Source organism: Myxine glutinosa, chromosome 1 (assembly GCF_964187855.1).
Source record: "Myxine glutinosa chromosome 1, kmMyxGlut1.1, whole genome shotgun sequence".
Taxonomy (NCBI): domain Eukaryota; kingdom Metazoa; phylum Chordata; class Myxini; order Myxiniformes; family Myxinidae; genus Myxine; species Myxine glutinosa.
In genome coordinates, this window is record NC_136261.1 from 340775370 (window position 1) to 340788737 (window position 13368).

The following is a 13368-nucleotide window of genomic DNA, read 5'->3' on the forward strand; positions in this document are numbered from 1 at the left end:
GTGGAGAGCTCGAAGCACGCCTCACTCGCCCGAGGAACCGGAAGTGAGCCACTGGTAATTGTGGAAACTGGAATATATATATATATATACACACACATATATATTATACACATATATATTATACATTATATTATATTATAATATAATATAATATTATATTACATTACATTACATTACAAAATAATATAATATTACATTATATTATATATATATTATACACACACACATTATATACATATATATATACACACACACATACACACACATATATAATTGTGGAAACTGGAAATATATATATATATACACACACACATATATATAGGTACTCAATGAAGACGACATGTAGTACACAATACATAAAACATTAATACATCATAAGTTGGTAGCTACCGATAGATATCATACACAAACCCGCTCTCATTTTTTGTCCTCACTGTCCTCTTTTTTGAAATTCAAATATGGTAACCCCAGTCAGTCTGGTTTTTTATAGTTTTTTTTTTTTTAACCATCTCAACTCCAACTTTGATCCCTTTGCACTCTCAGCTCTCCAGCCATCCCGAGCAACTTCAAGATGCACATATTATTCAACAAACGAATTTCTGATGAAACCACTGAAATCTGACTGCGCACACTTGATTACCCAAGAGATGGCATAAGCATGATGGTAAAAATACCAGTGGGGAAATGAAGGCATTGATAAATAGCTCGGAGGTAACTCCTGGGTATCTTGATTGTCAACCAAGAACAATGAGCACAGTGAGCGAAAATATAAGTGTTGTTTTTGTCTTCCAGCCATTACAGGATGCTGTGGGATATTTTTTCTTTTTCATGGCATTTATTACAGTGGCAGGAAATGGTCTTGTGCTCATAGCCATTTCATATAACCAACAGCTTAAGCAAGGAGTTACAAATTGTTTTGTGAGTTCACTCGCATGTGCAGATCTGTTGATGGGTCTTTCAGTCATGCCTCCAGGAGCCGCTCTTATTCTCAATGGATCTTGGCATTTCGGGTCGAGTGCCTGTGCTTTGTGGAACTCTTTGGATGTGCTCTGTGCCACGGCTAGTATTGAAACTCTGTGTGTGATCGCCATCGATCGATACGTAGCTATTACATCTCCGCTGCGTTATCAATCAGTTCTCACTCGACGTCGAGCTTACATCCTAATCATTTGCGTGTGGACTGTCGCTGGAACTCTTTCCTTCCCTCCAATCAACCTCGGCTGGTGGCGTTCCGATGATCCTGCAGCACAAGCTTGTTACGATGACCCTACATGTTGTGATTTCATCACCAGCAAGTCCTTTGCTATTGTCGGGTCTTTGGTTGCATTCTACATCCCACTTGCTGTCATCATCTTTGTGTATGCTCAGGTGCTGAGAGTTGCAGAAAGACAGGTAGGTGATGTTACTTGCTTCAAGCAATCCACTAAAAATATATTGGCATTTTATTTTTTATGCCCCTCCAATTTTTTACATTTCAATACAATAGGAAAAAACGTCTTCAGAATTGAATTGCGAAATATACCCGAATTAATCAACATGCACATGATCGTTGGGATAAATGTAGGAACGAAGCAGGCAGTTTTGTTATACCTCAGCCGATTGTTACAATGCGTGTTCCATTCATTTTTCTCTTTTTAGCCTGTATTTTATTTTTGTCATTTTGTCATTTTTAGCCTATATTTTAGCAATGGGTGTGCTGTTGCCGAATCAATTAAATAACTCAAGTTCATGATTTTTTTTTTTAACCTTGACTTTGATAAATATTATAAAACCCTGAAATTTTGAAACCCGCTTTAATCGCAAGTGCATGAGATGCGTTCTAACGTTCTCGGAATGAGATAAATTCCAGAGTCCAAGAAACGGAATTATAAATATAAAATTTTCACAGATAATTATTTATCAGATGTACTGTAAGTGCAATATTATTTATTTAAAAAAAATTGCTTCCTAATTATACTGTTAGAAGAAGAAAAAAAGCATAAACGTTAGGGTTGCTGGACTAAAATGCGCATCTGGTTTGTTTAGATTTTTGAATGCTCTTCATAGTAAGAGCATTGAAACATGAAATTTGCAGGGTTATTAATGTTAAACAATTATTTGATACAAATATATCCACATACATTGTTCTTGTCCCCAACAACATTTTTTCATAAACATTGGTTGATGACACTTTATAATATTGCACCATTCGTGCTTCGGGGGCTGGAAGCACCAGGGAGCACCAGCACTCCAGCCTGGGTTTGAATCTCTACTCAACTATAAACTGTGATCCTGGTGTTTCACAGGGTCGGAGAGGTATCAATCAATATGTGTGTTGTCCTTCGGACAGATGTTAGACTAGGCGTCCTGTCTGCTGGCATTGGTCAATAGATATTAAAATTCCACAGTGTCCTTTGCAGCGACAAGTGAGCTATTGCCTGCACCATATTTTAATTCCAAGTGTTGTGCCCTCAGTCAAGTATCCCTGCGTTGGAGTGATGACCCCTCCAGAACTGTAACCCTTGCGAAACAAAACGGATTTGTCAGAACCAACACTTTCCATAGGCCAAGACACATGAGTAATTGAATTATTTCCTTCTGAGCAAGTTGAATGATTGATAGTGGTCACTTGGCGCTCGCTTTCGGTAGGATTCCAAAATGTCTCAAGGTGGTGCGTTTGGATTTACTCCACCTTGACACTTCAGATTTTAAAAGTTGCTGTCCTCGAAAGAATTCCACAGTAACACAGTGGTGTGACAGGTACATTGTCATGATCGTAAATGTAAAGATCCTATCCATAGTATTACAATAAAACTATTGCCACACCTTATGATAAAGCAAATGCTGCCTTGCAATGGAGGATAAATATGCACCTGCAGCATTGGAAGGTTAATTTCAGGTCCATATTAGTTGTCCCAATATTATTTGGACTATCGTATTTATCAGTTGAGTTTTCAGCGCGTGGTTGTCACAAAAAACCATCAGAAAAGTGGACAAGCACCATTTAGTGTTTGGGTTATCGATTTTTATGGCTGTGATGGCATAAAATTTCCATCAACTCAAATCTGCTGTGCGTTTGGTAACTCGTGTCGAATATCCAATCTTATAACCGTCAAATTATTCAATTTATCTGGAGCAAAGAGATTAAACATTGTCTAAGGAAAATCTGAAAGTCGGTCTGAGTTGGGTCTTTATACGGTTATCACTTTATACGTTTAGGTCCAGGAGAAGCCAACCTTTCTTGCTTCGTGTCAATTATGTCAACACAGAGAGAAAATATTAGAATCTGATAGCAAACAAGTAGGGTTGATTTATATAGAGGATGTAGCAATAATAAATAAAACAAAGCTGACAGAATAGTCAGACAGTTACGGAAGTTCGATAAAACCACAAAAATAAGAACAAGCATCCACTTTTTGTTGCATCTTTCTCTTGCAACAAAGGACATTCAAAAATTTATTGGATCGAGATAAAGTAGAAATGTGAGCATTTCTATACTTATTTTGAGTGTGTTTGCAAGAAAAGGTTCTCCAAATGAATAATGTTTTCTGACACAAAAATTGGTTATTTTTTTGACGGGACGAAAGCCAATGACAATAGCCAACATGACAACACGACAAAAGCCAATGACAATAGCCGAAATGACAATGTGACAAAAGCCAATGACAATAGCCAACATGACAACATGACAAAAGCCAATGACAGCCAAAATAACAACTGACAAAAGCCAATGACAATAGCCGAAATGACAATGTGACAAAAGCCAATGACAATAGCCAAAATGACAACATGACAAAAGCCAATGGCAATAGCCAAAATGACAACATGACAAAAGCCAATGACAGTCAAAATGAAAATGTGACAAAAGCCAATGACAGCCAAAATGACAACATGACAAAAGCCAATGACAGCCAAAATGACAACATGACAAAAGCCAATGACAGTCAAAATGAAAATGTGACAAAAGCCAATGACAGCCAAAATGACAACATGACAAAAGCCAATGACAGCCAAAATGACAACATGACAAAAGCCAATGACAGCCAAAATGACAACATGACAAAAGCCAATGACAATAGCCAAAATGACAACATGACAAAAGCCAATGACAGCCAAAATGACAACATGACAAAAGCCAATGACAGCCAAAATGACAACATGACAAAAGCCAATGACAGCCAAAATGACAACATGACAAAAGCCAATGATAGTCAAAATGAAAATGTGACAAAAGCCAATGACAATAGCCAAAATGACAACATGACAAAAGCCAATGACAGCCAAAATGACAACATGACAAAAGCCAATGACAGCCAAAATGACAACATGACAAAAGCCAATGACAGCCAAAATGACAACATGACAAAAGCCAATGACAATAGCCAAAATGACAACATGACAAAAGCCAATGACAGCCAAAATGACAACATGACAAAAGCCAATGACAGTCAAAATGAAAATGTGACAAAAGCCAATGACAGCCAAAATGACAACATGACAAATGCCAATGACAGCCAAAATGACAACATGACAAAAGCCAATGACAGCCAAAATGACAACATGACAAAAGCCAATGACAATAGCCAAAATGACAACATGACAAAAGCCAATGACAGCCAAAATGACAACATGACAAAAGCCAATGACAATAACCAAAATGACAATGTGACAAAAGCCAATGACAATAGCCAAAATGACAACATGACCAAAGCCAATGACAGCCAAAATGACAACATGACAAAAGCCAATGGCAATAGCCAAAATGACAACATGACAAAAGCCAATGACAGTCAAAATGAAAATGTGACAAAAGCCAATGACAGCCAAAATGACAACATGACAAAAGCCAATGACAGCCAAAATGACAACATGACAAAAGCCAATGGCAATAGCCAAAATGACAACATGACAAAAGCCAATGACAGTCAAAATGAAAATGTGACAAAAGCCAATGACAGCCAAAATGACAACATGACAAAAGCCAATGACAGCCAAAATGACAACATGACAAAAGCCAATGACAGCCAAAATGACAACATGACAAAAGCCAATGACAATAGCCAAAATGACAACATGACAAAAGCCAATGACAGCCAAAATGACAACATGACAAAAGCCAATGACAGCCAAAATGACAACATGACAAAAGCCAATGACAGCCAAAATGACAACATGACAAAAGCCAATGACAATAACCAAAATGACAATGTGACAAAAGCCAATGACAATAGCCAAAATGACAACATGACCAAAGCCAATGACAGCCAAAATGACAACATGACAAAAGCCAATGGCAATAGCCAAAATGACAACATGACAAAAGCCATTGACAGTCAAAATGAAAATGTGACAAAAGCCAATGACAGCCAAAATGACAACATGACAAAAGCCAATGACAGCCAAAATGACAACATGACAAAAGCCAATGACAGTCAAAATGAAAATGTGACAAAAGCCAATGACAGCCAAAATGACAACATGACAAAAGCCAATGACAGCCAAAATGACAACATGACAAAAGCCAATGACAGCCAAAATGACAACATGACAAAAGCCAATGACAATAGCCAAAATGACAACATGACAAAAGCCAATGACAGCCAAAATGACAACATGACAAAAGCCAATGACAGCCAAAATGACAACATGACAAAAGCCAATGACAGTCAAAATGAAAATGTGACAAAAGCCAATGACAGCCAAAATGACAACATGACAAAAGCCAATGACAGCCAAAATGACAACATGACAAAAGCCAATGACAATAGCCAAAATGACAACATGACAAAAGCCAATGACAGCCAAAATGACAACATGACAAAAGCCAATGACAGTCAAAATGAAAATGTGACAAAAGCCAATGACAGCCAAAATGACAACATGACAAAAGCCAATGACAGCCAAAATGACAACATGACAAAAGCCAATGACAGCCAAAATGACAACATGACAAAAGCCAATGGCAATAGCCAAAATGACAACATGACAAAAGCCAATGACAGTCAAAATGAAAATGTGACAAAAGCCAATGACAGCCAAAATGACAACATGACAAAAGCCAATGACAGCCAAAATGACAACATGACAAAAGCCAATGGCAATAGCCAAAATGACAACATGACAAAAGCCAATGACAGTCAAAATGAAAATGTGACAAAAGCCAATGACAGCCAAAATGACAACATGACAAAAGCCAATGACAGCCAAAATGACAACATGACAAAAGCCAATGACAGCCAAAATGACAACATGACAAAAGCCAATGACAATAGCCAAAATGACAACATGACAAAAGCCAATGACAGCCAAAATGACAACATGACAAAAGCCAATGACAGCCAAAATGACAACATGACAAAAGCCAATGACAGCCAAAATGACAACATGACAAAAGCCAATGACAATAACCAAAATGACAATGTGACAAAAGCCAATGACAATAGCCAAAATGACAACATGACCAAAGCCAATGACAGCCAAAATGACAACATGACAAAAGCCAATGGCAATAGCCAAAATGACAACATGACAAAAGCCATTGACAGTCAAAATGAAAATGTGACAAAAGCCAATGACAGCCAAAATGACAACATGACAAAAGCCAATGACAGCCAAAATGACAACATGACAAAAGCCAATGACAGTCAAAATGAAAATGTGACAAAAGCCAATGACAGCCAAAATGACAACATGACAAAAGCCAATGACAGCCAAAATGACAACATGACAAAAGCCAATGACAGCCAAAATGACAACATGACAAAAGCCAATGACAATAGCCAAAATGACAACATGACAAAAGCCAATGACAGCCAAAATGACAACATGACAAAAGCCAATGACAGCCAAAATGACAACATGACAAAAGCCAATGACAGCCAAAATGACAACATGACAAAAGCCAATGACAGTCAAAATGAAAATGTGACAAAAGCCAATGACAGCCAAAATGACAACATGACAAAAGCCAATGACAGCCAAAATGACAACATGACAAAAGCCAATGACAATAGCCAAAATGACAACATGACAAAAGCCAATGACAGCCAAAATGACAACATGACAAAAGCCAATGACAGTCAAAATGAAAATGTGACAAAAGCCAATGACAGCCAAAATGACAACATGACAAAAGCCAATGACAGCCAAAATGACAACATGACAAAAGCCAATGACAGCCAAAATGACAACATGACAAAAGCCAATGACAATAACATGACAAAAGCCAATGACAGCCAAAATGACAACATGACAAAAGCCAATGACAATAACCAAAATGACAATGTGACAAAAGCCAATGACAATAGCCAAAATGACAACATGACCAAAGCCAATGACAGCCAAAATGACAACATGACAAAAGCCAATGACAATAACCAAAATGACAATGTGACAAAAGCCAATGACAATAGCCAAAATGACAACATGACCAAAGCCAATGACAGCCAAAATGACAACATGACAAAAGCCAATGACAATAACCAAAATGACAACATGACAAAAGCCAATGACAGCCAAAATGACAACAAGACAAAAGCCAATGAAAAAGTGACCAAAGCCAATGACAGCCAAAATGACAACATGACAAAAGCCAATGACAGCCAAAATGACAACATGACAAAAGCCAATGACAGTCAAAATGAAAATGTGACAAAAGCCAATGACAGCCAAAATGACAACATGACAAAAGCCAATGACAGCCAAAATGACAACATGACAAAAGCCAATGACAGCCAAAATGACAACATGACAAAAGCCAATGACAATAGCCAAAATGACAACATGACAAAAGCCAATGACAGCCAAAATGACATGACAAAAGCCAATGACAATAACCAAAATGACAATGTGACAAAAGCCAATGACAATAGCCAAAATGACAACATGACAAAAGCCAATGACAGCCAAAATGACAACATGACAAAAGCCAATGACAGCCAAAATGACAACATGACAAAAGCCAATGAAAAAGTGACAAAAGCCAATGACAGCCAAAATGACAACATGACAAAAGCCAATGACAGCCAAAATGACAACATGACAAAAGCCAATGACAATAGCCAAAATGACAATGTGACAAAAGCCAATGACAGCCAAAATGACAACAAGACAAAAGCCAATGAAAAAGTGACAAAAGCCAATGACAGCCAAAATGACAACAAGACAAAAGCCAATGAAAAAGTGACAAAAGCCAATGACAGCCAAAATGACAACATGACAAAAGCCAATGACAGCCAAAATGACAACATGACAAAAGCCAATGACAATAGCCAAAATGACAATGTGACAAAAGCCAATGACAGCCAAAATGACAACATGACAAAAGCCAATGACAGTCAAAATGAAAATGTGACAAAAGCCAATGACAGCCAAAATGACAACATGACAAAAGCCAATGACAGCCAAAATGACAACATGACAAAAGCCAATGACAGCCAAAATGACAACATGACAAAAGCCAATGACAATAGCCAAAATGACAACATGACAAAAGCCAATGACAGCCAAAATGACAACATGACAAAAGCCAATGACAATAACCAAAATGACAACATGACAAAAGCCAATGACAATAGCCAAAATGACAACATGACAAAAGCCAATGACAATAGCCAAAATGACAACATGACAAAAGCCAATGACAATAACCAAAATGACAATGTGACAAAAGCCAATGACAGCCAAAATGACAACATGACAAAAGCGAATGACAGCCAAAATGACAACATGACAAAAGCCAATGACAATAACCAAAATGACAACATGACAAAAGCCAATGACAGCCAAAATGACAACATGACAAAAGCCAATGAAAAAGTGACAAAAGCCAATGACAGCCAAAATGACAACATGACAAAAGCCAATGACAGCCAAAATGACAACATGACAAAAGCCAATGACAATAGCCAAAATGACAATGTGACAAAAGCCAATGACAGCGAAAATGACAACATGACTAAAGCCAATAACAGCCAAAATGACAACATGACAAAAGCCAATGACAATAGCCAAAATGGCAATGTGACAAAAGCCAATGACAGCCAAAATAACAACATGACAAAAGCCAATGACAGCCAAAATAACAACATGGCAAAAGCCAAAAGCCAGGACAATCATTCGAGTAGAAGTTTTGATGCAAAGACAAACATCGAGAGCAGAGTCCAAACAGTAATGTGAAATAACAAAAGACTGAAATCCAAATGTAAACGATATAATTAAGGTCCTTGATGAGCCGTTTTCTTTCTCCAATCACGAGGTGCACAGACTGTCAGACTCAAGAGATTCGATACAATTTCATCAACATGGTGTTGAACTGCAACGGAGAAACCTATAAAACAGATGGACCATTTTAATGCCCTTTCGCCGCTGCGCAACGCGACATGACTGGATTTTTTGAATTCCTTCCGTGGTTCTTTATATATTTACTATCGAGGTGCAATGTATCTGTCTAGGCCACATTAGAGCCTTTGCCATCAGACTTCTATGATAAGAATATGGAGAACACTCATTTATACATTTTTGTACACAGCTCCTTTCCTATGCCATCTCTAGGTGCTACATGACGTTATTGCCGGGTACAAAAGGGGGCTCGGCAATGACGAATGCTGAAAGGGAGTTCTCAGTTTCACTCCGGTTGTTTGTTTTCTTTATTATTATTTTTTTCTGGGTGATATGTCAGCCATCCTTTGAGCTATGAAGCTGAAATTTCGGCACAATAGTGAGCAGGTGCTTTGGCAAAAACTGCGTTTTTAAATTTTTGGGATAAATCAAGTAATTGATGAGGTACTTAATTATTATTGATAATTATGTAATTCAAGTAATTGATGAGGTACTTAATTATTGATGAGGTACCTTGCTCATCTGGGCATTATCTCAGTAACCTTTTGAGTTCGGAAGCTATTTGGACACAACAATGACCAAGTGATTTGGCTTGAAAGGATATTTGATTTATTGATTAATCAATTAATCGATTAATTATTTAATTCTTCGATTAATGACTGAGTTAATTAATCTTTTTTGAATTACAGATTCAGATGAAACACTGGTAGTTTAGGTATTCTATTAGCCAATTGATTAATAATTTAATTATTTTACCATTATTATTTATTTTCATTATTAATCACTTATTTATTTTCTTTCTCATCTGGGCAATATCTCAGGCACCTTTTGAGCTGGAAAGCTGAGATGTGGACATGACAATAAAAAAACCCAAGTCCATGACAATAAAAAACAATGACCAAGTGATTTGGCTGTATAGGATATTTTTGATTTATTGATTAATTAATTAATTATAAAATTTTTGATTAATTTATTTAATTAATTTTCAAAAAGTTACAGCTTCGGATGAACACTGGTGGTTCAGGTATGCTATTAGCCAAATGATTAAGAAATTATTTGATGATGATTAGTTATTGACTTTAATTACACAATTAATCAATCAATTATTGTGCACCTCGACTTTCCAATACCGTTTATGTGCTGCATGGCGTGATCGCCGGATGCCGATGGCCCCACGGCAATACCGCTGGAGGATATTTATTTATTTGGCATGGGGCGGTGTACTTTGAATGTATCTGTACTTGTACATTTCACTTTTTAGCTCTTGGTTTTGTTAAGTATATTTTGAGTATCACACGGACAGGCTTTGCATTTTGGGATTCCTTCGAGTTTGCAGTATAATTTGCCCTTGTCGTCCTACTCTATTGCATCTTGTTGAGTGTCAGATGTTTTCTTCCAACAAAATTCTACCATAACATTTGTCTTTCAAATAAGTAATTAGAAAATGCTTCGTATGTCAAATTATTGCACATAATTTTACAACAGCAATTTTGTTTCCTTGGGTCTTCCAAAGACTAAAACAAATAAAATGGATAAACTCCCCTGTTGTTGATCATATGATTATGACTTAAATGAAAGCTTCAATAAGTTTGTTTCAATAATGTTTTTCTCCCTATGCAAAATAAGTAAGTAAAGAAGTTCATAAACGTACACCACCGGTCAAAAGTTTTAGAACACCTCAATTTTTCCAGTTTTTAATGAAATTTACGCAGTTTAATGTCCAGTGAATAACCTGAAATGGTACAAAGGTAAGCAGTCAACTGCTCGAGGTTTAATAAAAAGTTTAGGTTAGCAAAAACGGGAAAATAATGTAAATTGCACAGTTATATTGTTAAAAAAACGACCTTCTTCAAGGAACAAGTACTGCGTTAATAACTTACAGCTGTTCTGCAGCAATGTAAGTAAATGAAGCCTTTAAAGTTGATGCAAACAATTCCTACAGGTGTCCCAACCTCTGCTGATTACTTGTTTACAAACACGCTGTCTGTATAAAAGCAGTATTGGAACAGACTTTTATTACACCCTCTGAAGCATTATTTGGACAATATTGCACTGCAGGAAGTAGGATATTGGAAACTGGAGGAAACTCTGACAGGAAGAGGTCTGGCAGACCCAAAGCCACAACAGAATCAGAAGACAAGTTTCTGAGAGTCAACATCTTGCGTGATAGGCGGCTCACATGACAACAGCTTCAAGCACAGCTTAACACTGGTCAAAGTAAGCAAGTCTCAGTTTCCACTGTGAAGAAAAGACTTCGAGGTGTAGGTTTGACAGGTCGAGTGGCAGTAAGAAAGCCATTGCTAAGATGGCAAAATAAGAAAAAGAGGCTTGCCTGACCATGAAGCACCACCAGTGGACTACTGAAGACTGGAAGAAGGTCTTATGGACCGATGAATCAAAATTTGAAATCTTTGGTTCATCACGCAGGGTTTTTGTACGCCGTCGAGTAGGCGAAAGAATGGTTCCTCAGTGTGTGACACCAACTGTCAAACATGGAGGAGGAAGCGTGATGGTCTGGGGCTCTTTTGCTGGATCCAGAGTCGGCGACTTGCACAGAGTGACTGGCACCCTGAACCAATAGGGCTACTACATTTGGACTGGCTAAAGGGCTGCCACAGCATTTTGCAGCGCCATACCATACCCTCTGGTACACGCCTAGTTGGTCAGGGGTTCATCCTACAGCAAGATAATGACCCTAAACACACCTCCAGGCTATGTCAAAACTACCTTCGAGGAAAAGAACAAGACGGTAGGCTTCAAATCATGGAATGGCCAGCACAGTCTCCAGACTTAAACCCCATCGAGCTGGTTTGGGATGAACTGGACAGAAGGGTGAAAGCAAAGCAACCTGCAAGTGCAACACATTTGTGGGAACTTCTGCAAGTGTTGGGAAGAACTTCCCGAACAATATTTGATTTCCATTGTAGAAAGAATGCCACGAGTGTGTTCGGCGGTTATATCTGCAAAAGGTGGCTACTTTGCTGAGTCAAAAATTTAAATTAAATTTTGTTAAACAAAATGATTCTACGATTTCTTTTTTATCTCCAATTGTTTATTTGTTCTATGCTTAATTTCAGAGTACATTGAGACATTAAACTGCGTAAATTTCAATAAAAACTGGAAAAATTGAGGTGTTCTTAAACTTTTGACCGGTAGTGTAGTTTGATGCAATGTTTTTTTTTGTCTCTGAAAGGCGCAGCAGATTGTTCAGAACAACAACCAAAATGATGGAATCAAGAGGAACCTTCACACCAATGCTGATAATCGTGTCATCAAGGCCATGTCAAAAAGTGAACATCGGGCCCTTAAAGCATTGAGTCTCGTCATTGGGATATTTGCCATTTGTTGGATTCCATTCTTTGTTACATCTCTGATTCTACCTTTCTGTCAGTTATGTGTACCCAACTATCTTTTTGTATTCTTTACCTGGCTTGGTTATGTTAATTCATTATTTAATCCCTTTCTCTATTCACGAAATCCTGAATACATGGCAGCCTACAAACGAATTATGTTTTGTAAAACAACACCATCATAGTTCAAAATAATTATGTTGTAAACAGGTAACTGCAATGTTACCTTTACTTTATTTTTTACTTTACTTTTTAAAAATGATATTTTAGTCAGTGTTGTTGATTTTGATGGAGATAATAATAAAGTTCAAGTTCAATGTAATCTAATCAAGTATACAGATAGCAAAGGCTAATATTTCCATTTAATTTGCTTCATTTAATTGAAATAAACATTTTAAAAGAAAATTTGATTGTTTTGTCGTTTTTTTACAAATTGGTCACTGCCCAGTACTCCGCCCCCTGCATCTATGGGATTTAAATGGGTTACCACCAGGGGGCCCGGTGCACACTCAGCACCGGGAAACCCTTCTCACTAAATTGCTACACGGTGAGCTGAACTCCCAGCCCATCAATGTCCTTTTTCACCAATTGCAATTCAAACTTTTCTTCACCCAACACCACCAGCAGAACAATATCCCTTGTACAAAACATCTGAACACCCAACGATTCTAATGCCAATGCAGGCAATGATTAATCTACA

At 37.4% G+C, this 13368-nt stretch overlaps 1 protein-coding gene across 1 annotated transcript; it reads left to right on the forward strand.

Annotated features, from left to right (window-relative positions):
* The first annotated feature begins 773 nt into the window (after window positions 1-773).
* On the forward strand, window positions 774-13073 carry LOC137417251 (beta-1 adrenergic receptor-like). Its single transcript, XM_078769826.1, has 2 exons — window positions 774-1392; window positions 12512-13073. The coding sequence occupies exons 1-2, from the start codon at window positions 829-831 to the stop codon at window positions 12851-12853; spliced, it is 906 nt and encodes a 301-aa protein (XP_078625952.1). The 5' UTR covers window positions 774-828; the 3' UTR covers window positions 12854-13073.
* Window positions 13074-13368: the final 295 nt, after the last annotated feature.